At 41.9% G+C, this 27,160-nt stretch overlaps 1 protein-coding gene and 1 pseudogene across 2 annotated transcripts; one reads left to right on the plus strand and one right to left on the minus strand.

Annotated features, from left to right (window-relative positions):
• Positions 1-1,391: 1,391 nt before the first annotated feature.
• Positions 1,392-27,160, minus strand: CLDN10 (claudin 10). The gene is made up of 5 exons (XM_081083216.1): positions 26,908-27,160; positions 19,719-19,880; positions 19,544-19,625; positions 2,448-2,555; positions 1,392-1,845 (listed from the first exon to the last, which is right to left on the minus strand). The coding sequence occupies exons 1-5, from the start codon at positions 27,125-27,127 to the stop codon at positions 1,725-1,727; spliced, it is 693 nt and encodes a 230-aa protein (XP_080939342.1). The 5' UTR covers positions 27,128-27,160; the 3' UTR covers positions 1,392-1,724.
• On the plus strand, positions 7,172-8,257 carry LOC308514439 (small ribosomal subunit protein eS1-like; annotated as a pseudogene). Its single transcript has 2 exons — positions 7,172-7,309; positions 7,593-8,257. The product of its transcript is annotated as a small ribosomal subunit protein eS1-like (transcript).

The raw sequence follows: 27,160 nt of genomic DNA on the forward strand, positions 1-27,160 counted from the left end.
CGAAATTTGTGCATGGGTGGGATCCCTTCTCCTGGCCAGCGATTGAGGCCTATCAGGGCCATCTTGCCCAGTGCTGATCGGGGCACTTCGGGGCCGGGGAGGAGCCATGAGAGGGCTCTAGGCATGTCCAGCTCCATCTCGCCCAGTCCCGATTGGCCAGACCCCAGCAGCAAGCTAACCTACTGGTCGGAGCATCTACCCCCTGGTGGTCAGTGCACATCATAGCGACCGGTCGGTCGACCACTTGGTTGGACACTTAGCATATTAGGCTTTTATATATATAGATAACAGTTCAGTACAATTTAAACATTATCTCTACTAGCACAACTCTGAAATTTTAAAATTTGTTTTAAACACACTTAAGAAAACCCTGCCCTTATACAGCCGTGGCACCTAGTTTCCCTTTATTGCTTCCAGTTCATTTATATCCCTGGATATAAATGTATTATCATGGTTGAAATGGTTGAATACACACACACACACACACACACACACACACACACACAATTTGGGGGGGGGGGCGGGTAACAAACATGTTCATTTCCTTTTCTTTTCACTGAGAACTTCCAAACAATGTGATTTTCCTTTTAAGTCTTTCATGCTTCAGAAAAAAAATGTTATTTTCACCCATGCTGTGATCAGTATCGGAAAGTGTCTTGCTCACAGATAACATAGATACCAACTCTTATGCAAAGCTTGAAACTATTTTACCCTTGACTGCCTCAGTTCAGAGTCCTTGATTTGTCACTGACTGTGGCAAGTCACTTAAACGCTTTCATTTCCTCCTCTGTCAAATCAGGACCCTAACAGTACTTTACTAAGAGGGCAGTTGTGAGGCTGAGGTGAGTTAGGGCATGTAAAGTGTTCAGAACAGTGCTGGGCATGTGGTAAAAGGCTGGTTTGGGGAATAACTCATTGTCTTTGTTCAAAAATCACTGGAGCAATTTCCATATTTGAATAATGGTCTCCCCCTTACCCGATTAGTTCCACACACAGGACCTAAGAGAAGTCAGAACTTGGCCCGTGGCTTCTGTGGGAGGCGGGTACCACGCAGGCTTCAGGACTTCCTTTGTTGGCTTCAAAGACAGCCATGGCCAGCGCTTCCAGCTCAGCTCTTGCTGATGCTCCACCCCAGAGTCTGCTTTCTGAATCAGAGGAGCCTACACAGTTATTTAAGGCGGACTAGCCAGGTAATGGGCCATAACATCTTGGTTCCTTAGCCCTTCCTTGAGCAGTCACTGTGAATGACAGTGGGCAGACAGGTGCAAGAAACTAGAAGTCATTACATGCAGCCAGAATATGTCAACTCAACCCGAACGTCTTTTGAGGAATAGTCTCAGACTGCCCCCGAGACGACTTAACTGTTTACAAGACAGCACTCGTTATACGCTTTCTGTTAAATATATGAAGAAAGAATCACAAAGACTGCAACATCTGATTAAGACTGCTTTACAAAATACCTCCAGACCCCCTTTGCTGCTACAAAGGGATAAAATATATACACATCCTGTAAATAACCTGTTTATTTTTTTTATAGAAAGCCATAACAGAAAATGATTAGTCTCTAACTATGTAAGAACATTTACATCCATACAATCAACAACTTCAAAAATTCATATTTTAAAAATAGCTTGAGTGTTAATTATAGGAGAGCCCCGATGGGATCATTGTGTGAACGGTTCACCTTTTTAACAAACCCAAGACACAGCTTGCAGCAGTGCTCTTTAGACGTAAGCATTTTTATCAAACTGTTTGGAGGGGCTTGCGGTTTTGACATTTTCTCCACCGTGATACTTTGCCCGAGAAGACATGACAGATGTGGCCCCATTGTATGCGTAGCCCATTCTGAAAGGCAAAACACAGTTCTGTAGATTCTGTTTTACACGGTAGGGCAAACAAAAATGGGAAGAATCCACTCTCCCCCTACTTCTGTCATAGCTCAGCCCACGTCTCCCTGATTGCTTTCAGTTAGCTTTCTTCCCAAGAAATGTTTCAAAGTCAGTTCTGAACTGCTGGTGTGACAATCTCTGCAGAAGAAGCTCATGGCTTTTTCATTTGTTCAGTGATTATCCTTTAAAACCATTATTTAAAACTTCTCTTCCGGTGAACCTCAGAGACCACAGTGACCTTCATCAGCAATTTCTACGTGAACATTATGATGAAGCTAAAGTGAAGAATGCCCCCATAGTCAGACCCATAGTTCCACTTCCAGAACTAGCTTTGGGATGTAAGAATGATGAGCTTTAAAAAAAAGAACTATAATTAACTATATTCTATTCAATATAATATTTACTATGTTTAATATATTTACAATATATTCCTATCCTTTCCCAATTCTGGGTTTTTGAAGTTTCTAAGAAGCATGAACTATCTATAACTTGTCTCACATGTAGTGATTTGGAATAGGATAGTACTTTTTAACAGGTCATTTTGTTTCTTTTTCATACCTGGGTGTTTTGTTGTTGTCATATATTGAAAAGCAAAATATGACGCCACCAATTATGCAGAGTGAGGCTCCTGACCATCCAATAAACAGAGCGGCTCCTAATTCATACCTGTGAGGAGGAAGGATTACATAAGTATTACGGCTTACTTATTAAGGGGAGAGGGGTGTTACACAGTAACACTACTAGCTAGCATTTACTGAATGCTAATTATAATTTTTGCTATTAGAGCTTGTACAGGAAGTAATAACACCTTGTATCCATATAATGCTTCAAACTTTTCTCAAAGTGTTTTTATAGACATCACTTGATTATATATCCCCGAGAAATAAACAAAGAATAAGAGTATACCCAAATCTCAGGGACTATGTGTTTCTCATGTTTGTCTATATCCCATTCTTGAAGAACAGTGTTTTTTTTAAATAACAAAGTGGTTCTGAAACTTTTTGGCTCATAGTCTGCCATTGCAAGGGGAAAAAAAATGATGGTTGCCATTCCCTACCGAAGGGTGCTTTTCATTGTATAGTGAAGTCACAGTAGGAAGGTCTGATGATACAGAATCCACAGAGGAACTAAGAAAGGAAAGTAAGAAGTGAGGGTAAGAAAGACGTGCCAAGGTTAACTCCCTCCCCGGCCCAACCCCCGAACCAGGTGCAGGGCCAGGACCAGATTGTGGTATCAAGGTCACACCATGATGTTGATAGCAGCTGGCCGGTGCCTGTCCTGAATTTGTCTCATCTCTTTCTATGAGCTGTGTCACCATACAGGCTGGGCAGGTCTTCTGGGTGGTTTGAGTCACAGCAGTGATGGGTAGTGGAACAGCATGGCCCTGGCCAACATCTGGCGCAAGTAGGAAGCAACATTTACAAAATGACTAATGGTCCACTTGCCTATTTTCAGATGTGACTACTGAGGCAATTTCATGGCCTGTGTTGCAATTGGGAGGGAGACAAACACACAATTCATTCTGCCCTGTGATCCCTCCTTTCCTCACTCTTGTGTTGCCTTTCCTTGGAAACCAAGGTAATAGTAGAAGCAAGGCATAGTTATAAGCACTTCATCCTGCCCTGGAGCCCTGATTAGGCTCTGGGAACCTAGAAACTTCGACTGGTAGCATCAGAGGCAATGGCAGAAACAGAAGGTTGGAGGTAAGTAGAGAAAAACATCTCAGTCTGCACGAAATAAACAGTCCAAAAGAGGACTGGAGAGAGACGTGCACAGGTAATATGCGAGCTGGCCAGATCAAGGGTGTTGAATTGGCAGTTTTATAAAAGACTAGTAGCCCATCGCACGATATTGCGTGCAGTAAGCTGCCCGCTGCTTCCGCAGGAGCCCATGAGAACCGCAGTGTGCCCCCGGGAGCCGCACTGCTTCCACGGGAGCCGTGCAGCTTCCTCACGAGGTGGAAGCGAGCCGCCCGCGGGAGGCGGGAGGGAGCCATGCTGCTTCTGTGGGAAGCAGGCCCGCAGTCTCCTCTGCCCAGAGGCCCTCCGTTGCCACGGTGATGAAACAAGCATTCCACCAGGCCACTCACGCTGCCCGATCTCAGCGGCAGCCCCACCCCCACCCCCCCAGGACTGGGAGACTTCGGCAAGGCTGAGGGGACTGGGTGCTGCCACCTTGTGGCTATGGGTACCACCATCTTTGTGATGGAGTGATCGTTAGTTTGCATATTACCCTTTTATTAGATAGGATACCTTCATTAAATATGTTATACATCTAAAAGAGATGTCCTGGAATTCCCATATCAGCCCTGCTTTTAAGATGTTTTAACAAGATTATGCAAATAAAACAAGCACAGTGCCAAGCTGTAGGTGCATATCATTTGACCTCCTTAAAACATCTAAAAGTCCTATAGTAAGCTGGCGTCATATCCATCCATTCTCTTCCTCTTACTGCAGAGACAACTAAAGGAATGGCATATTGAAATTTTCTATTTGAAGGGCATTGTTATAAGATTACAATTTAATGATACTTTCCACTTTTCTCTATCCCCCCGCCCCGACGCAACACCTCCCTCCCCCAGAGTTTGCGCTGTCTTCTCTCCTGAAACTATGTGTTACTATAACTTAGTGTAAATAACTCTGGAAGAAACAGTCTGAGATTTTTCTTAAACTACTTAGCTTTCTAAAATAGGATGACAGTGCCAGGTACCATGGTTGATTAAAAATAAATCTCTAATTGACCACCAGAGCTCGGTGCTATGGATTCAAAAGAACATGTAAATGTGTGCAGTGTTGTGACAAATCAGAGAATACATTACCCAGGCAGCTCAAATGTCAGCAATTGTCTTTATATTTATTTAAGCATCTTGAAACGTTCTGAAGGGATTTAAGAATCAAGAGTTTGGCTTATACTAAAAATTGGTTCACTTATTCCTTTTTAAAATATATGTTAATTTTCTTAAGGTCACTGAATATAGACTCCAGTACAAGGAAAATATCATTTTCATTTGAATTCCTTGTGATTTTTGTTGGAGACAAACACTTAATGAGTGGTAGTACCAGTTTTGAGTTGAAGTTTTTAAGAAGTTTTAAGAGACTCCATGTCTATACCAATAATTTTTAACAATTCGGATGTGAGGGCTTTTGTGACTTGGTGCTTTCTCTTTCAGAGACTTTTCCTCCTTCATTCTGTAAAAGACATGTTTAGCAGACTTACTCAACAGTTACTTGAATTCATACCTATCAGTGTGCATGAGCTGGCAAAAATGGACTTCCATTATTGAAAGTCAGGATTGAGGAGGGCAATCTGCTATCCACTCAGATTTGCCATGAGGACACCTCCTTGACACTAATTGGGACTCTTTCTTCCTTTTGGTGAGGCTAAGAATCTGACTTCAACACCTTAGAAGACTATCCAAATTTCAGGTGATCCGGTTGCAGGTCTTTCTTTTGTTAACAATACCCTTCTGGCCCTAGACCAGCTTTCCCTCTCATTGTGTGTTCTCTTTATTGAGCTGTTACAATCACCTAGCACAGTGGTTCTCAACCTGTGGGTCTCGACCCCCTTTGGTGGTCGAACAACCCTTTCACAGGGGTCGCCTAAGACCATCCTGCATATCAGATATTTATATTACGATTCATAACAGTAGCAACATTACAGTGATGAAGTAGCAACGAAAATAATTTTATGGTTGGGTCACAACATGAGGAACTGTATTTAAAGGGCCAGAAGGTTGAGAACCACTGACCTAGTACCTTCATTATTCTAAAAGGCTAAAAATCTGCTTAACCGCAGAGGGGTCCATGATCAGCGGGTTGAAGACAGAACCTCGTTTGATAGATCAGAATGTTGTTTTTGGAGCCTCTCCCAGATATTCTGCTCAGTTAATAGGACTAATCCAAAGCTGCCTATAGGACTTTAATTCATGTACGTAACTGAATGCAAATGTAGTAAATGAGTAAAAGGGGAAATTGTACTTGAACACAGAGACATTAAAACACAGATTAGGCACTTAAAATTTCCCCCAAAAAGAACCATAAAGATCAAAGGCGTTGAAATAGCCTCTAAGTTATTGGATGAAGTTATTCCCATCCGCCTGGCTGTGCTCACATCTCTCATTCCACGTTGAGAGAACCAGAACTAGAACCCCTCTGATGGCCTTAATTCTGATGCCTTTCATACTTCAATTACTATTTCAGCCTGTAACCTTCACAGTAATCCTGAGGGAATGGACTGAGGAACACCTGTTATTTATTTTCACCTCCTATGTTTGCCTTCCTTGCATCCAAACCCCTGCCACCACCTGATCTGCCATCCATGGAGAGCTGGGGAGCATACCCTGGTCACCACCACAGAAACAACAGGCTAAACCTCATGCTAATTCATGTGTTTTGGGAGAGACATTGCTCCTTTCTCAAGGATCTTACAGTCTAGCGGGAATAGTCAGACATTAAGCAAACAATTATAGTAAAGTGTGATGAAACATAACATTAGAATCAGAAGAGCATTTTTTTTTTCAAAGTAAACATTACCTGTTCTCTCAAATCCATTTGGATGTGGTTCAAGTAAATGTCCAAGGTGACAAAAGTTACTATTATTGTCAGCTCATGGTACTGGAACTCTTTTTGTGTGCCAAGATATTTTTATACATATTCCATATTCAACCTTCATTGCAATTCTGAGATATGGGTTTTACAAATGAGGAAACTGAAACTCAGGGAGATTAAATTACTTGACCCATATCTCAGCTAAGTAAATGGCAGGTAGAACCAGGACTTAAAACTCATAACTGTGATCCAAACCCTGAGCTCTTAGCCATCACTACTTCCTTATATGCACACCTCAACCAAGTAAAAGACTTCATTAATATAAAAAATGCGATCAGTGCACTGGTTTCAGTTATTTCAAAAGCTGTGTGTGTTCTCTCTTCCTGGCTCATTATGTTCTCAGTGGCTCAGAGCTCGGGGGTATGGAATTTTTCTAAATTCCCTCAGGCTATCTTTTCACCCAGCACAAGAAAAAGGTGAGTGCAGTAATTAAATCAGGACATGCTGGACTTGAAAAAGAGAAAATCAGCTCCTCTAAAAGCAAAACAAAAACTGTTTGGTGAATGAAAGTGACCACATCCTTTTAAGATCCCAAAGAAGTGAAGTGACCTTGCTGAAAGTCACGGAACTAGGAGCCAGGTCTTTGACCATCAGGATAGTGGGGTTTCCCCCCCAAAAAAACACATTGTCCTACTCCTCATTTTAATCAAGAGTGGCAGGAGCCAGTCTTTTGGCTCTCTGAGCAGCACCATGGCTGCGGGCAAGAACAAGCGCCTTACGAAAGGCTGCAAAAAGGGAGCCGAGAAGAAAGTGGTTGATCCATTTTCTAAGAAAGATTGGTATGATGTGAAAGCACCAGCTATAGTCAATACAGTGGGGCCTTGACTTACGAGTGTTCCGACTAACGAGTTTTTCAAGACACGAGCCATCTCTCGGCCGATTTTTTGCTTTGAGTTGCGAGCTAAAATTCGGTTTACGAACCAGCTTCAGATACCCCACTGCTAGTTGGCACAACGAACGTCACAGTGAACGCCACAACATCAGCCCAGCATCCTGTGTCTCACTCGTTCACTTTTTGATTTGACATACGAGTAATTTGAGTTACGAGCTCCGTCATGGAATGAATTAAACTTGTAAGTCAAGGCCCCACTGTATAAGAAATGTTGGGAAAACACTAGTCATGGGAACTCAAGGAACCAAAATTGCATCTGATGGTCTCAAGGGTTGTGTTTTTGAAGTGAGCCTAGCTGATCTACAGAACGATGAAGTTGTGTTTAGAAAATTCAAGCTAATTACTGAGGATGTTCAGGGCAAAAACTGCCTAATTTCCATGACGTGGATCTTACCCATGACAAAATGTGCTCCATGGTCAAGAAGTGGCAGACCATGACTGAAGCCATTGTCAATGTCAAGACTACCAATGGCTATTTGCTTTGTCTATTCTGTGTGGGTTTTACTAAAAAGAGCAACAGTCGGATTTGGAAGATCTCTTATGCTCAGCATCAGCAGGTCCACCAAATCTGGAAGATGATGATGGAAATCATGACCTGAGAGGTGCAGACAAACGACTTGAAAGAAGTGGTCAATAAATTGATTCCAGACAGCATTGGAAAAGACAGATAGGCTTGCCAATCTATTTATCTGCTCCATGATGTCTTTGTTAGAAAAATCAAAATGCTAACGAAGCCCAAGTTTGAATTGGGAAAACTCATGGAGCTTCATGGTGAAGGTAGCAGTTCTGGAAAAGCTACTGGGAATGGGACAGGTACTAAAGCTGAATGAGCTGATGGATATGAGCCTCCAGTCCAAGAATCTGTTTAAAATTCAGACATTTAATGATGACAAATAAAAAACCCTATTTGTGAAAATAAATAAACGAATGGCAAGAGCCAAAATAAATATTCCAATTACCTTAAAACAACTAAGTACGTATAAAAAATATTTGAAGTTTAGAAAGTACACTTATATAGTATCAATGTTAACATTTTAAAATTAAATTCCATTGGTTTGCCTTCTTTTATTTTTTTAAATCCTCACCTAAGGATATGTTTTTATTGATTTTAAAGATAGATGAAGGTAGAGGGAAAGAGAAACATGGATCGGTTGCCTCCTGTACGCGCCCCAAATGAGGATCGAACCCACAACTTAGGTATGTGCCCTGACCAGGAATCTGACCTGCAACCTTTTGTTGTAAGGGACAATGCTCCAACCAACTGAGCCACACAGGCCAGGGCAGTTTGCCTTCTTTTAAAGATTACCATCTAAAATAACCTTTACTCAGAGGCTTATAAAATCCAAGATCTATATAACTGCATGGATGGATTTTATCCTATATAATAAAAAGCTAATAAGCGAATTGACCCAATGGTGGAACGACCTGTCGCTATGATGCGCACTGACCACCAGGGGGCAGACGCTCAATGCGGGAGCTTCCCCCAGCCCACAGGCCCTAATCGCTGATGGGGCCTGCCAGCCAACCTCCTGGTTCCTCCTCCCATCCGGCAGGCCCCTGGGCTGTGATGGGAACCAGGGGTGGGTGGCGGTGGATGTGGCCGTTGCATGGCGGGGTGGGGGAGGCAAGGGCTGGCTCCCTCCTTGGGGCCAGTGGCCAACCTCCTGGTCCCTTCCCTGCAGCTGGCAGGTCCTGGGCTGGGATGGGTAATGAGGGGTAGGTGTGTGGGCAGGCAGCGCAGGAAGGAGGAGGCAGGGAGGCGGGGAGGCGGGGAACCTGATTGGCCCCGATTGCAGGCCAGGCCTAGGTACCCCACCCGTGCACAAATTTCATGCACTGGGCCTCTAATATTAAATAAGTACTCTAACGGCATTATCTACAAACAAACATTTCCCCAAAGTACTCTACATTCTAGAAGCAGCGTGTTTAGTGCCTGTGTATCTCCCTGAGACTGTCACAGTATAGTCTCACTTATGCAATTCATGTCATTGAACAGCTCTCTCATGCTGCCTGAAAGATGCCCCAAGATTTCCCACGAGACTGCTAAAAAGTGGCAGGTGCCTCCCCAATGGTAACTAAAGTAGAATGGGTTGCTTTTAGAAACCAAGATGGCGGCATAGGTAAACACCTGAAATTGCTGCCTTGCACAACCACTTCAAAAATACAACTAAAAGACAGCACAGACATCATCCTGAGTGGAAATTCTACAACTAGAAGGAAAGAGAAAAGCACCCTGAGACTCAGAGGAGGTGCGGAAGTAAAGTGCAGACGTACAAAGGCGCAGGCGGAAAGGGCTGGCAACGGAGGATGGAGGACGCCGGTGTCTTTTTCAATCGGGAGGGAGTCTCAAGCTCCGAACTGCTCTGAACTCCAGTTCCGGGCGAGTCTCTGGGGACCCAAACTCATACTGGGAGAAACTGGATTGTCTGGCAGTGGGCGGAACTCGAGGGCGGCTTTCTCTCAGAGGTGCTTGCAGCGATTACCGCAGGACACTGAAATGGGACACTGAGACGCAGGGCCTCTTAGGGCAGGGCTGAGGATCAGCCATAGCTGTTTGCTCCACCCTGTTGATTCCCTGAGACCCTGCCCCACCCAAGCTGTGCACAGAGGCTTTTGCATATGAAAGGCCTGGCCCTTTGAGATCTAAAATTACCTAACAAACTGCAGCTGGGTCAGAGAGACCCAGAACATCCAAAAGAAAGCCCAAGGCCCCACAGCAGCTTGCATTGCTTCACAGCTGGGCCTCATCTGGGCATCTCCAAACCCCAAACAAGGAAGAGGAATTTGCAGATCTCTCCGTACCTCCTGCTGGGTAGCCTCAGGCAGAAGCTATAGTAGCACCTCCTTAGAGACCCAAGAGCCTGTGTACCCAGTGGTCAGATTGGGACCATCCAGATTACAACTCCTCAGATCCATAAGGGACACACTCAGGGGGCAGACTCAGTGAGCACCAAAGTCCCACTGAAGCAAGTCTTGCCCCATAAGGATGTCTTCAGCACAGAAGTTCTCCCATTGTAGACACAGCTGATTCTCACAGCCAATTGGCTTGGAGGTCAATTCCTCCCAGTGATACCTACAACAATCAAGGCTTAACTACAACAAGACTGCACAAAGCCCACAAAGGGGTGCACCAAGAGTGTCCACCTCAGGTAATTGGGGAGGCTGAGCCACTGGGCCCTATAGGACACCTAGCACAGAAAGCCACTCTATCAACACAGGGAAGCACAAAAAATGCGGAGACAAAGAAACAGGTCACAAATGACAGAAATGGAGGAAAGCAAACTACTGGATATAGAGTTCAAAACCACAGTTATAATGTTTTTCAAGAATTTTCTAGAAACTGCCGATAAATTTGGTGCGACCCTCGAGGATATGAAAAAGGACCAACTAGAAATTAAGCATACACTGACTGAAATAAAGAATAATACAGAGATCCAACAGCAGACCAGAGGATCCCAAGAATCAAGTCAAAGATTTGAAATACGAAGAAGCAAAAAATACCCAATCAGAAAAGCAAAAAGCAAAAAGAATCCAAAAATATCAAGATAGTGTAAGGAGCCTCTGGGACAACCTCAATCGTACCAACATCCAAATTATAGAGGTGCCAGAAGAAGAGAGAGAGAGAGCAAGATATTGAAAACCTATTTAAAGAAATAATGACAGAAAACTTCTTCCCCTACCTAGTGAAAGAAACAGACTTACAAGTCCAGGAAGCACAGAGAACCCCAAACAAAAGGAATCCAAAGAGGACCACACCAAGACACATCATAATTAAAATGCCAAGAGCAAAAGACAAAGAGAGAATCTTAAAAGCAGCAAGAGAAAAACAGTTAGTTACCTACAAGGGAGTACCCATAGGATTGTCAGCTGATTTTCTCAACAGATACTATGCAGGCCAGAAGGGAGTGGCAAGAAATATTCAAAGTGATGAATGCCTAGAACCTACAACCAAGATTACTTTACCCAGCAAAGCTATCATTCAGAATTGAAGGTCAGATAAAGAGCTTCACAGATAAGAAAAAGCTAAAGGAGTTCATCACCACCAAATCAGTATTATATGAAATGCTGAAAGGTATTCTTTAAGTAGAGGAAGAAGAAGAAAAAGGTAAAGATACAAATTATGAACAACAAATACACATCTATCAACAAGTGAATCTAAAAATCAAGTGGATAAATAATCTAATGGACAGAATAAACAGGTAAATATAATAGAATCAGGGGCATAAATTGCTTTTCAGTGCTAATTTATGGCAGACATTCATGTATTATCTTTCCATGTATTATGATTTATCATTAGGATAGTTCAGAATGCTACACATTCTATATATTAATACAGGTACACTGTAACACTTATTGATCACATAACATGTGCCGCTGTGGTGGGTGTTTTATACGTTATTTCCTTTCATCCTTAACTTCACAAGCAGGAGGTGCTATCTCTGTCAGCTAGCCCGGGTCTGAGCAGAGGTCTGACCCTAAAACCTGTCTCTTAATCTCTCTGCCTCCTTCTCTCTTGTAAAGTGCTCAGCAGGTATCTTTACAGGAGTTCAGATTTTTGCCAATTATTCATGGGAACTTAAGAACCCATCCACAGTATAACAATATATTAGCCAAAGAACATTTCATGTCCCCAAAATTACATAGTTCAAAAACAAATCAGTTGTTTAGCAATATCCATGCCATTGGTCTCCATTCATGTGGATAATTGGGAGTTTACTGAGCCTGCATTTTCAGTGAGAAATGATGTGCCGGCACAATACTCCAAGTAGCACAATAACATGTTTACACACAAACGCTGAAGTCTGGGTAAACTGACTGCAGAGGGGGCTGTGCTTCATGATTACAAATTCCGAAGACAACCAACACTGTTCCGAGACACTTTAGGACAAGACCAGCACTGGTGAGCACAGGTCAAGAATCTGTGTGGAGACAGGTGTACATATTTGTTTGTGTTGAGAGAAAATCACACAGATGGACTTGGAGAAAAAAAAAATTGGATCAATTAAAAGCATATCTGCATTTTGTTCAGAATCCTCAGCAGCCTACCCAAAAACATTTCAGAGCCAAACCAGGTGTTGGGGAAGAAGTATGCAGAGTAGGTTCATATTAGAAGGGTCTCAAGACTTTCCATTTGACAATTTCAACTTGTTGTATATCTCTACCTCAATGCTGTGACTGAGGTGATGAGAAATAAAGAGAAGAAATTGGACAAGCCTTGTTTCTTTACAATGGTTTCAGGCTAGATCTCTTTCAAGCCTACCTTCTACTTGAGAGCCAAGTATGTTACAACAATTATCCTTTCTACTAGGTCTCAAACATTTCAATATACAGTTCTCAATGGCTAGCCTTAATATACTGTATAAGGTAATAAAATGGTACATCAATGTGCTCTGCTTAAGGGCCAGTACCCTTTAAAATAATAGCTAACATTTACCGAGTGCTTATTATGTGCTAGGCACACTTCCAAACAGCCGAAAGGTGCTACCTCGTCTAATTCTCACAATGACCTCAGAGTACCTATGACCCATTTTATAGACGAGGAACACAGACCACAGAAAGGACAAGTAATTTCTTCAAAATACACAACTGATAAGTGGCAGAGCAGGGTTTACTCCCAAGTAGCCTGGATCCAGGATCCTTACTCCTTTTCTTAAAAATAATTTTTAAAGCTTTTAATAAATTTACATACACAAGTATGCACAGGTCAAGTTTCTCAAATTCAACATGCATGTGCCACAGGAATCAGTACGCTAGAGCCGCACTGTGCCCCCTTCCAGCCGCTGCTCCTCTCTGACTTCTCACAGCTCAGGTTAGTTTTGCCTGTCCTTGTAGTTAACTAAGTGGAACCATGTTACATGTACTCTTTTGCATCTGGCTTCTTTCATTCATTACTAATTTTGAGATTTATCCAAATGGTTGTAGATGGTTCATCCTCCTGTCTTTGTAGTGTCCCAATGTGTGAATATATAACAATTTGTTTACTCACTCTACTGCTGATAGGCATGTGGGTAGTTGACATTTAAGGTTATTACAAAAAGTGCTGCTATGAACACTGCACATGTATTTTTGTAAAAATATGGATGCATTTCTGTTGTGTATATTCCTAGGAATGGAATTCTTGGGTCATATGTCCAGATTTAGTAGATGCTGCCACACAGGTTTTCAATTTGGCTGTACCATTTGCACTCCCACCAGCAATGTATGAGAGTTCTGGTTGCTCTATGTCCTCACCAGCATATTTTCTACCTCAATAATTTTTAAACATGGCTTCAAACAAAAGTTTTTAATTCAACTAACATTTCTTGAGAGCCTGCTATGTGTCAGGTGCTCTTCTAAATGGTGGGACATGCAGGTCCTCACTCTTAAACAGTACATTATGCTGCCTCCTCTCCTCACCCACTTAACCAAAATTGCCACAAGCGTGCTCACGTCTTTCTACTCCAGGAGAGATGCAGACAGACAGACAGTCACACAGCACTGCTGCTTGACCATCCCTGCTGTAAATGTCATGGAGCATGGATTGGCTGCAAGAGACTCCAACAATCAGCAAGGCGTGGCCTCTACTTTGAGATGCTCCTGGTCTGGTTTGGGAGATGCACCATTAAGCAAGTGCTAATCTCCCAGGAGGATTATGATAGAAGCACGAGGTACAACCTCAGCAGCCAGGAGGTCCCTCACCCAGAATGCAAGTCCTGCAGGAGAAGCAGGCGTTAGCCAGGACGTGGGGGGGGGGGGGGAGAGGGCTGGAGGGCTGGGGGTGGTAACAAGCTGAGAGACCAGAAAGCGTGGCATACCGGCATGAATGGGGACTTCATTACTGGTCGGCAAGAACAAAACACAGATGCCTAACACTTGATTTCCAAGTCATGCTGGCATAACAAAAGCATCAAATCAATTGGTCTGAAGTGGCCTGGCTACCACCAAACACAGTCACAGAACAACACCTTAATATTTAACAGTTGCATAGTTTTGTTCATGTGGCATTTCTACGGAATCCCTTATCCAAGAATATATGAGATGTTTACTAATATTAACCCATTCTCCAAATAATCTCATGAATGGAGTAAGCCTGAATAAACAAACCTCCATAATTCATCAAATTATAACAAGGACAGAAGAAAGAAGTTCAATGTCTTGGCAAGGTCACCTAGTAAGATCGATATTCATTTCAACTTCACCAGGGAAAATGTGTATAATCTAGAAATGTACTTCTTGAATTGTCTATTGTTCACTTAACTTGACAGATAACAAGAATGAGAGAATTTACTGGGAAGTAGGCATCTGTTTATTTCTAACTACTAACTAGCCATAATGGTGAAGAGATTTTATCTACGTAAAAGCTTAAATCCTAAAGTAGAAACTAAATATTTGCCAGGAATGAAGAGTACTAGAGATAAATAACTCCATGGTTTAAAAAACTCTGAAAATAGGAAACCCTGCAGATAAGACCCAAACATGAGGATATCACAGCCAAAACATAAAAGATAAATCTCATATACTAAAGGAGAATAACTCTAAGATTGTGATCACCTGTTTGCTCAGTTAGGACAACTGGTTCAGTGCTCTAACTTTGCATGCTTTGAGAACAAGTTCCTTTATGTCAATCACATATTACTTGGAACAGTTTATTTAAGAAAATAAAGCAAGACATTCAGGAGTTAGTGGTTTGGACGACAACACAAAGGTGGAAATAATGTAATTAAATTTTAATGCCCTAGTAAGGTGAACCACTAAGGGGTGTCTGTTACCATAGGCTTGCAGGAGAGTAGATTGGGGCGGTGGGGGCGGTTTGAGGGATTATGTAGGTTTTGTTATAATAAAAAGAAGAAATTTAGTTTGAAACAGCCCAAAGGGAAGAACTGAGAAATAGTTTTTAAGGCTGTGCAGGAGCCCATCCAGGAATCACAAAACATAATCGTAACTTGAATGAAAGCAAGGAAGCAAAACCAAAGGAGAATGGGGAAATGGTAGAACACAACCAGAATCAGAAGAAACTCTTTAGATCGAAATCCTGTCAAATGATTGCAGCCTGGAAGAAAAGTCTTCCTGGTAAGTGGTGGGAAGGGAAGGGTTTCGGAAATAAAAAACCATAGAACATAAGTGTGATAATGTTTGCAATGTTACTGCCATGATCTTTAGTCCAACTATACCCTAGAAGCCACTCTTTTTTTTTCTTTCAACAAAGTGCCTACTGAGTTCCTTGCACATAGTAGGATTGTAGTGGGAACCTTTTGATGACCTTAGCTGGGTTTTCCTAATTTAGGCAACCAAGGTGGGCCTTATATAATAAGTATGTGCTGGAAATCTACAAAGAAGATTCAGTTCATTCAATAAAGAAATCTTATAAAAATCAATAGCAGCAGAAGCAAGCCAATAACAAAGCTAGGTTCTGAGGCCTGAACCATTTTCCAGCGCATTTTAGGGTTTAGGTATGGGAGAGCAAGTATATGCTCACTAGAAAGTTAAACTAGCACATGCGCAGAGCAGCTCTCACTATCCTTCCTAAGCACCTGGACACGCACCTGCCTTCTAGGCCTGAAAGGATGGATGTTAATTGGTGGTAGCTGGCGTTAGGAAGAGTAATATGCGCTAAGGATGGGAAGAGGAGAGTTGCGTGTGCCCTCTATTCCATCCTCTCAGAGGCTTCCTTTGACCTTGATTCCCTGACATAGTCTAAGTTCACGTACAAACTAAATCAGAGGCACAGATCACTACATTCTAGCAAATGGCCAGCTAAGGAAGTGTGTCTCCCTACAATAAGCCAAATGAAAAGCTTGCTTTAAAGATTACATTTTAACACGTGAAATCTGTTTACTTTATGTTGAGAGACAATTTGCAGCTTATTGATCTTCTCAATTTTCATCTCCTGTATGAGAGTTGTTGGTCAAGGGAAAACAGATGAAGTTAAGTTAGGCGACTTGTTGGTTTGCACAGAAATGAGTTGTTGTTTTTTAAAGGAAGTCTGTGAATTTCTTTAGATGTCACATGTCATTTTTATGTCTCTAGTCTACCATTGTAGGTGGTTAGAATCTGACCATATTTACAACTTTCCGGCCTTGACAACTCCTTGATCTGAGGGATTTTATGTAAGTTATAGAGGGCCTTTCTTTGTGCAAGATGAGTGAGAAAAATAGTCCCTATCTCAAAGAGCTAATATGTTTTCAATAAGCACGATTTAAAAAAAAAAGTCTATATTTTCTATAAGGCCTTGGTATGGAGGGCCTGTGACTTATAAATACTACCAATCTGTAAGTCGTGTTGTTTTACATAATCCCTAGCTCTTGTGATTTTTAATTACATTAAGGTAAATTGGAAAATTGTAGGTGTTATATTTTAAGTCACCACAGAAGAGTTTAATAAAGACATCTATAAAGATAAGCCACATCTTAAATACAACATGCATTTCAAAAAGCAATCCTATATAATAAAACTCTAATATGCAAATCTACTAAACAGCGGAACGACTGATGCTCACTGACCATCAGGCGGTAGATACTCAATGCAGGAGCTGCCCCCCTGGTGGTCAGAAGCCGGGCTCACAGCTGGCGAGTGCAGCAGCGGTGGCGGGAGCCTCTCCTGCCTCTGTGGCAGCGCTAAGGATCCCCCGGGGGATGTCTAACTGCTGGCATAGGCCTGCTCCCCTAAGCTGGCAGTCGGACATCCCCCAAGGGGTCCCGGGCTGTGAGAGAGCACAGGCCGGGCTGAGGGACACCCCCCCCCACCACACACACACACCCCAGTGCATGAATGTCATGCACCGGGCCTCTAGTCTTAATAATAACAGCCAATACAATACAGTAATAGCTAACACGGGGGTTTGCTCATTTCTAATCAGTTCTGAGCATATATACAGGGCATCTCAAAAAATGCATACACAGTTTAACAGCTGACAGCTCAATTTTGAAAATGAAATGTACGTTAATAAACACTGCCTTTATAATTATTCAAAGTGTGAGAATACATTTTTTGGGACACCCTATAAGCAACCTCTCTTAACTCTCACAGCAACTCTACATGAGGGGTACTAGCATTAGCCTAATTTTGCAGATGAGAATGCAGACACAGAGGGCGTGAGTAGGCATAGATGGAAAGAGAAATGCTGGGAGGCTGAGTGGGAACAGGATAGTTCAATGTAGCACCAAGAATGTGGAAAAGAGGGAAACCTTTCAGAGTCCATAATTAGTGAACTGAGTTTCACTAAAATCTGAAAGGAGGATAAGAAATTCTATTGTACTAAACTGAAAAAGGTGACTGAGCATAGAGAAGCACAGACTAAAACCACACAAAGGATACGTGTACATTACAGTGCATACATGAATTAGCCATGACCTTTGAGGAAAGGTTTAAACTATTTTTAAGTTTCTGACATCCTTGATAATTGTCAGGGAATTAAAACAGTGATGTAGAAAAGATAATCCAGAAAAGTCAGCGATGTCCTTAATACAATAAACCAAGAGAAATACAGTTTTGCTCTATATTTATGATACTAACCCAGAAATAAAAACGTATCATTGAAATGAAAAATAGCATTTCATTTAAATATCATTAAAATGTTTCCAATCTTCAGGAGTCATCTCAGTTTTCATCTCAATGCTCAATGTTTGATGTCATGTACATCTGTGCAAATATCATTATCGAAAATTTATAGCTGAATACATTTTTCTAACATAGGCAGAAGAGTAAAAATTACACTAAGACAGTTGTTTTGTTCCCCATTTAATAAAATTTCAGAATAAAAACCATTTTAAATGTACAAGAGAAACTCCCTTAATGAAAAATATCTGCAGCGTACTGTAACAAAAGTGATAAAGGAGTCCAACATTATAAATCACGCATTTTACAGTGAGCATTCCAGTTTGGCCACCTGGTTTGAGCCATAGTTCTACCAGCCTTCTAGTCTGGTCCAAGTTCCAGTGGACACATTACTTGAACTCTTTCCTCAATTTTAAAAAAGGGAGTACCAAGAGAACCTACTTCATAAAGCTGTTGTAAGAATAAAATAAAGAATCTCTGCAGTGCTCTGCCGGCTACCTGGAAGGGACTCAATGTGTTAGCTGTTATTGTCATTACGTGTCATTATATAAGCATTTCATTATATAAGCACTCACTATTTATGCATAAACTATACTAGAGAACCAGAAAATCGATTTTTCTGAAGATTTCTAAATCCACTGGAAAAAAGTAATGTAGACCTGACCAGCCATTTTAGTGATTTTTTTTTTTAAATTTCTATAACATTTTATCTAAAGACTGAAAGAGAATCACCAGCCTGGTGGACAGCATACCCACATGGCTCTCCACAGAGTTATGTGGGTATACTCTCATGAAAGACAAAACATCTGATATGTTATTATTTCTAATTTGGTGCCCATGGGGTTTTCCCAATGCAAAGAAATAAGCCCAAGGAAACTATAAAAAGCAACAGCCCATAGTTAAAACAACAACAAGCAAACTGATCTGTAAATGCCAAAGCATTCACCTGCAACTGAGACCAGTCACATCTGAGTGTCTGTGCCACTCCCAGAGCATTTAAAAAAAAATGCTTGCATCACATACAATGATTTTTTACACATAAAGGTTTATTAGGTGGAGCATGTTAAGGCCATAGTTCACAGAGCAATTTAAAAGGCTAATTAAAAATAAAAAATAATATTTCATTTAAATATTAGAATGTTTCTAATCTTCAGAAGCACAGTTTCCTTTGTTTTAATCTCAATGTTTCAGATGTAAATTGGCCTAGAGCTTAGCATCTGGCAAATACTGTTCTGGATGGACAAAACCAAGGCAAGCTTTCAATTTTCTGTTCTCACACTTCATCATTCTTTCCCCCCATCTTACACTTCTATTCCACTTTCCCTCCATTTTGCTTCAATTTTATGATATCTGGTGGATGAAGTTTAGATTTCTAAATCCGACACCTTAAGCTATTTAGAAACAAGACAACATGTAACACTCATGTAGTAATTAAATGCATCATTTGCCAACGTAGCACCTAAAATGTTTACTCTTGAATGATGTCATCAAATACCATTTACCCCTTATATCTCACTTTCTTTTCATAAGCTATGGAGAAAATTTCCATACCTTAATTTAGAATATGATTTTATGTACATTTCCTGTGAACTAGAAACATACAGACTGAGGTGAGTACTTACTTTTGATCAATAAAGAGAGGATCAAAGAATTCCGTTGTGATTTTGTTTGCATACAAGGAACAACCGGTCATTGAGCATAACCCTAAAATGCATCAGAGGGAAAGGACCGTGGTTAGTGAGTGCTATTTCATTAACACGGTGAAAGTACCTTGTTTGGGAGAAAGTTACTATTTACCTGACAGTATGAATACAACCCCAGCCAAACAAGCAATTTTAGCTTTGGCTTTCTCTGAGCCTCCGACTTTGGTACACTTCATTCCAAACAGGGCAATTATGGAACCAAAAAAGCCCAGGCTGACAGCGGCAATCATAAGTCCTCTACATGCCTGGATATAACCTGCAATTAGAGTAGGTCATTTACATGTTAACATAAAACAGGTGGCTGTCCAGGGAGAAATCTGCATTCTACATTGTCCTCCCGAACGATTGTTCTGTTTTCCAAAAAAACCAAAAGTGAATAAATAACCGTAATTGTTAAAACACGGGGTAAGACAAGCAAGAAAGGAAAACAAGTTAGCCTACATGGAGTGCCTGTTGTATGTCACACACTTTTAAGTTCAGTTTATGCATAATCTTCAGATTAGCTTGCTGAGTGCTATTATTCACATGTGAGGAAACCGAGGCAAGCAAAGTGTCTATGATACGCCAGAGATAAGTTAATAAGAGGCAGGAATGGATTCCATACCGATATGACTATACAATCCAGGTGACGCTGCCTTTCACTGTGCAAAACATCACCTGCCACTATCTCGAGCCTCTTACTCCTTTGTACATTGGAACTTTTAAACAGATGTTTTAATGGTTCAGACATTATAAAATTTATCATTGGGCAGCAAGACCTACCAAAGGGTGAAATCTTCCAATATTAGTGAAAGCTTATAAATGAGAGCAACTAAAATATAATCATGAGCCATAAGGAGTCTAAATTAAGAATTATTTTAATGGCTTTGTATTATTTCCAGGGCACATATGATAAAATGTGGTTTAAAAAAGCATTGGCTATTTATAGCAAGAATAGCTGATAATTATTAAATTAACTGATTACATATAAGTGGATGCTTTCAAAGCAACCCTAAAAGCTCGTTCTGTTGGTTTGTTGGATCATTCTTCCTACAACATGTATTTCCTTAGTCACATATTTTTATTTGCACAGCCATGGTTATGATAAACTTCAGCCTGGCTTTCATCCAGACATTAAGAAATGTTAAATTAACAGGATTTAAACTAATAACTTTGTCCACATAAGGACATTTTCATTTCAGCCTGAAAAAATGCCATATTTCAATCTGAAACAGTGATGGCCCATACGAGGTGTAAGTATATATTTGTTAAGCAAATGAACATACATGTACTTCAGGTTTACATTTGGAATTAAATTTGTCAATCTGTAAAACCTTGTTAATGCCAAGAGACTGAAAGTTACTTATTGTGTGTCCTCAGACAAAAGCTATAATGAATAATATTTCTAAGACTATGATAATTATAAACTCAGAAAATAATGCTGGCAGGTAGCCTTCAGTCTCCATGTTTCTTTGGGAAAGAATAAAATTTTAAGTTTTAATCCTATTCCTACGATCTATTTTAAAGAGTTCACAGAAGATGTTCTATTTAATTGAACAAATTTAGGCCCCCATAAATTCAGACGGCAATGACAATCATCTTCTATTTTGTAGCATGAACTACTCGCAAACAAAATCATTTCGCTGATGGTGAGACCATCAAAAACAGCAGCAGGAACATTTAGTTTTGGTAGCAATGGTCACGCTGCAGGGCTCTCTGGGGGAGTGCTGCCCAATACTGACCCAGCTCTATTTTAAACTTCAATCCTCAAGTCCCTCTACCAGAACCCAGGGAGCAGGTAGAAGCCCAGATAGAGAGAAGAAACCTGTTAGTTCCTTGCAAGGTTAAGGAGAGTCTCCCAGAACCACAACTGCCTCATCACTTATCCCCAGAGCTACTGGGACAGTGTGTGGGTTCTTCATAGCTTTATTTTAATCTATGGTTTTGAGGTGTTTTAGCTGACTCTTGACTGAAATCACTCAACGGACAAAACAGCGTGTGTATGATGTAACCTCAATAATATATGTGTAAAAAAAGAACTATGCTACAAAACTTTACCATGAACCTTTATGTGCATTTACTTTAATAACCTTACAGGCTTTATGAATAGAAAATGCAGGAGCCTGGCAAAAGGTTAAGTCCTACAGTCCGACCCTTTAGACCACAAAATACGTTTTCCCAGATGGTAAACAGTGGTTAGAATCCCATGCTGATGAATTCAGTTCTCAATAGGACTGGGAAAATAATAGCAGCCTTTAAACTTTATTTAACCACTACGCATACCCTTTTGTTCTGAGTTCCTCACTCAGTTCTCCCATCTCAGCCCTTGGCACATGTGTGGGAGTAGAGATGGGAAAGCAAGGTTCTGATGCGGTCAGGTCCTTCCTCGGTGCCACTCAAAACCCTGATTTGAGGGCAAGGCACCTCTCTCTGGATGGAAAACAGTACCAATAAATAAATTGCTAATTTGTCGCATGCACCAAAAAGGCACTTCACCAGCACAATCATTGGCTAGATTTTCTAAAACGGGGAGCAAAGAGCAGGGATTGGGGTTCCTAGGGATAGCTCCCCTGCCAGCTGTAAATGCAATCCAGTTGTTGGTAAGTCTGAGCTTTGTGAATTAGGGGCTACCAGTCCTTAAAACACCCACAGACTGAGGCCGAGGTGACTGCCAACCAACTCAGAGTTTATCTTTTGCAAGGCAGACCTCTACAACCTTGCTTTCAAACAGTTCCTCGGGGCAAAACTTATAAGTAAAACCATCAAGCGAAGTGGTGGTAAAAACTAGTCAAGGAGGCCATTATTTTTGACAGGTCTAATTTACTGACACCGTTAATAGCTAATTAACACATTAAGGTGCTGAAGCATGAACATATTTACTTAGAAGTTCTCTGAAGTATAATTTATAGTTAATTCTCTTGTACGAAATGGCAAACATTCCCACTAACAAAAATAGATGGCATATACTAAAAAAACAACCTGGCTGAAAATTATTCTCAGCTAAAGTTCAAGTGGTGTTTTGAAAGGAACATGGGTTAGCAATAAACAGAAATCACTAGCTTAGTCAACTGTGAAATGTTTAATTAGTAAAATGTAGTGGCCTTAATGAATTCTGTTAAAGGAAACCTTCAAGGTGTCCCTTAAAAGTTGTGTTTCACCCTGGCCAGGTGGCTCAGTTGGTTGGAGCATTGGCCCGTACACCAAAAAGTTGCAGGTTCAATTCCCAGCCAGGAGGAGTACTGTAGGTAACCGACTGATCTCTCTTTCTCTCTCTCTCTCAACCGACTGGTGTTTTTCTCTTTCTCTCTCTCTCTCCTCTCCTCCCTTCCTCTTTCTCTCTCTCTCAAGTCAATTTGAAATAAATGCATGTCCTCAGGTGAGGATTAAGAAAAAAAGTTAAGTGTTTTCCAAATGATGTGTACCTTATTTTCCATTGCAAACTAGCAAAAATGAAAATAGCCACTTGGTGGAGACAATTTCCTAGTGAGAAGAAAAAAAAAAAATGAGCTTTTCTTATGCTAGTAGCTTTGTGCATATTTTGCAAATACTTTGAAAGAAGATAGGTATGGGGAGAAGGCATGAACTTTGAATTTTAGCTTTGTTCTCCTATTTACCCACTGTGTGGCCTTGATTATGTTAGCTAATCTCTCAGGCTCTGTTTTCTCATCTGTAAAATAGGACAAGAGCTTTTACTTCACAGAATGAATAAAATGAACAAAGTGTCTGGTGAGGGGGTAAGAAACTCATGGAAGCTTCCCATCCATAAAACTAATATTGAGTCTTAGCAGAAATTAGGGTTGGGCTCTTAACATAGCATAACACTAACTCGAGACATTTAGCTTTTTCTCAGCTTCATTTTCCTTACAGAGAAAACGGGGGTGATATGATACCACCTGATGATGAGGAATCAGAGCTTTGACCTCACATAGGAAATTCAGAATAATGACTCCATCATCTGCTTCCAAGAGGTTTGTTCCTCCATCAAAGACAGTGGTTCTCAACCTTCCTAATGCCGCGACCCTTTAATACAGTTCCTCATGTTGTGGTGACCCCCAATTTCATTGTTACAAATTGAACACAATTAAAGCATAGTGATTAATCACAAAAACAATATGTAATTATATATGTGTTTTCCGATGGTCTTAGGTGACCCCTGTGAAAGGGTCGTTCAACCCCCAAAGGGGTCGCGACCCACAGGTTGAGAACCGCTGATCTAAGACTAGATGAGAGAACCATGAGCTTTCTCTCTCCTTTCTTGGCTTTTTTTCTCAATCCAGACCTCGTGCCTGGTCAGGCCTGTGGCCCCCATAGCGCATGGTAATGTAACTCTCTCCCGTCACTGCAAAGGCAATGTTAGGAAGTCCACGTGCAGCATGCTGTCAGCAGGACCTGCCTCCGGACCAGCACCCAACAGATACGGCTGCCCTGGGAACACACGCCAGAGATTGATGTTCTTTCCCACATTGATGTTTTATTTTTTTTTTCTCTCTCTCTCAAATCAATTTAAAATAAACATATATCCTCAGGTGAGGATTAAGGAAAAAAGTTAAGTTTTCCAAATGATGTGTACCTTATTTTCCATTTCAAACTAGCAAGAATGAAAATAGCCACTTGGTGGAGACAATTAAGGGGGCTACTTTGAAAAGTTCTACTGGTAAATGGGGGAATCGACTCCTTTCTCTATGAAACTGTCGCAGTGTCACTGAATCCCCATGTGTTATTCTGGGAGATACAGAAAAGTAAATCTGTCGCTTTGGAGTAGGCAATGCCTCCCTAAGCCACAAAAGGCAGAGCCAGCAGGAAGTCTGATTAATCTGATTATAGCACACATTTCAAAGTCCTCATAAGTTTAAAAGACAAGCAATAGGCTGAGAGTGCAACATTTATGACAAATCAAAGATTGACATCCAAATTTAAGAAAACAAATCATTTAAACCAAGAGGAAACTACACAACCACAGGTATAAGACATGAACAAACAATTCACAAAAGAGGCGGGGGAGGGGGAGATCAATATATGATAAGATGTTCAAAATCAGTGCTAATCAGATCAGGGAAATGCCAAGTTAAGTGATAATATGATAATGTCACCTATAATATTGGATGAAAAACTTAGTGGTGAAAAATGTAGAGAAATAGGTAGTCTCACACACTGTTGGTAGAATGTAATTTGGCAGTATAAATTGAATATTAAAATGAATATTCCACTGCCCTGACAATACAATTTCTCAATATGTAGTCTATAACAAAACACATACAGACAAAGAGGCAAATATAACAATTTTCAGTGAAGCGCTAACAAGAATGAAAGGCTGGAAAGGGTCCAATGTCCTACAACGGGCAAATGGTTATATAAACCAGTTTGTCCAGACGAATGAATACTACGCAATCATTACTTCTATATGTACAGACTGGGAAAGATAAGTTATTAATTTTAGAATGCTGCAGAATAGTGCGTAGTGTGGTGTTATGTTTTTAAAAGTTCTTTTCTAGACACATGGAAGGCTATTTTGCAAACTGGGTTGTATATAAATGTCACCCCTCTTCCATTTGCTCCATTCTAGAGCTTAATAATTGAGGGCTATCCCTCCTTCCTTCTGCCTCCAAATCTTGATACCATGCCCACTTTCACCTCAGACGTATTATTCTGCACGTAATAATATCCAGCGAGCTCTTGTTTGTCTCTCTTCTCTCTTGTCCCCCAACTGTCCTACAGAAGGAGCCATACCTATCTGGCACTCTATCTCAGGTAACAACAATACAGTTACAACAGAAGAATGCGCTTAAAACCGTAACTGTTAAGCCTGTATTCCTGAATGTAAGCCACAGAAACAAAGAAACAAGAGGCTGTCTGTTCAAAGCATCTACCTGGATGTGTGCTCTGCAGAGCACAGGAAATTCAAGGGCAATTCTAGGGGACCCACAGTGTGCCAGCTATTAATTTGACACAGCAGGGTGTCACCACTCTACAACTAGACACGTCGGCCCTTATAGGCAGGTTCCATCAAATACCACCGTTGAGCAACAAACATTTGCTTTCCGTGGCAAGCACCATCTTAGGGGAATTAAATCTTGTCTTTTATTTACTCAGCTATGCAAATAAAAACTTGCAGGGCAGTAATAAAAGAAAAAGAGAACACCTCAAATCTAGAAATAATGTAAGTGACTCTCCTTAAGTTTCGGCGGGGATCCATCCATTCAGTCCTGCGCTTTCAAATCCTGGAGGCAGAGCCTAGAGCAGTGGTTCTCAACCTTGGCTGCACATCAGAATCACCTGGGGAATTTTTTTAAATGATGAGGCCCAGAAATCAGGATTTTAAAAAGATCCCCAGGTGATTCTAATGTGCAGCCAAGGTTGAGAACCACTGGCCTAGAGAGTGAGCACGGATCTGACCACCTTCATACCGACGGTTCTCTTGAAACTAATACAGAGCCAGTTTTCTACCCTAACATCGATCTACCTGTTGCTACAATGCAATGCGATATAAAGCCTAATTAACAAAAAACAATGTAGAAAACAATTTACAGAAGAACACCACGAGGGAGGCCCAGAGAGGCACCGGCTCAGAACCTGTCAGTCTCCCAGAACCTGTCAGTCCCCCACACGCTCGAGATTCTGAGCTGGAAGCCAGGACTCTACCCCCTGAGGCTCAAGGGCTATTTATTTTCCTAACATTTGGAGGAAGCGTTAAAGCCCGGGCTGGCACGCCTGTAGAAGAATTTTTTTTGCGGGGGACGCCTCCTATAATATGATTCCTTTTCTCCTGCCCACTTTTAAAAGAATTCACGAACCGGCTAAGGGAGTTCAAGGCAAGCCCACTTCGCTTGGACGAGTCCATGACACCCTTAGAATCCAGCTCCTCTGGGGAGCGACGCAGAAGACAAGCCCCCTCTGCGTGACTCCGTGTCCTAGCCGTCCCGTCCGCAAGAGATGGGGGTCCCACAACCGTGTCCTTTACTCTCAGGACAGCAAAACTGCTCCCCTCCACCCGCGACCCCCGAAAGTCACCCGCCCCATTTAGGCCTGTCTGCGCGTCCCCCTCCCAACCCCCACCCCTAACCCGGGCTCCCGGGCTCCCGGGCTCCCATAGGCTCCCATGCAGGACCCACTTCCAGGGGCGGAGAACGACGGAACGGGGGACTCGCCCCAGCTCCCTGGGGCCCCAGGGGGAAAAGAGGGACCGATCTCAGAGGAGTCTGCCCGCCCCCACCCCAGGTCCCAGCGGGGGTCGCGAAGCCGAGCGGGCGCCCTGTCCGCTGGCCTGACAAGAGGGAGGGTCGGGGGCAGGGGCCCGCGATGCAGACCGTCCAGCGCCAGCATGGAGGGGAAGTCCTTGCAGTTGGAGACCCCTGTGGAGTCGGTAACGCATGTCTTCCACAGGTTGGCCCAAAAGGTGGCGGTGGTGATGACCGTGCCGTCGTTGGTGGATACCTTCCAGTAGTCGGTGGGCACCGTGGAAGACACCAGCAACCAGCCCGAGATAGACACGGTGAACGCGATGATCTCCAAGGCGGTGCTCGCCATGCCGCCCGCTGCAGCCGCGCTCGCTCGCGCTCC

Source organism: Myotis nattereri (assembly GCF_964212035.1).
Source record: "Myotis nattereri genome assembly, chromosome: 2".
Classification (NCBI taxonomy): Eukaryota; Metazoa; Chordata; class Mammalia; order Chiroptera; family Vespertilionidae; genus Myotis; species Myotis nattereri.

Bases quoted from the DNA above. Each gene is read 5' to 3' on its own strand.
- CLDN10 (XM_081083216.1), bottom strand. From the start codon at position 27,127: ATGGCGAGCACCGCCTTGGAGATCATCGCGTTCACCGTGTCTATCTCG. The intron at 19,626-19,718 runs GTAAATAGTAAC...GATGCATTTTAG, and splicing joins GGTTGTATTCATACTGTCAG to GGTTATGCTCAATGACCGGT. The intron at 2,556-19,543 runs GTAAGTACTCAC...TCCTCCTCACAG, and splicing joins CCTCTCTTTATTGATCAAAA to GTATGAATTAGGAGCCGCTC.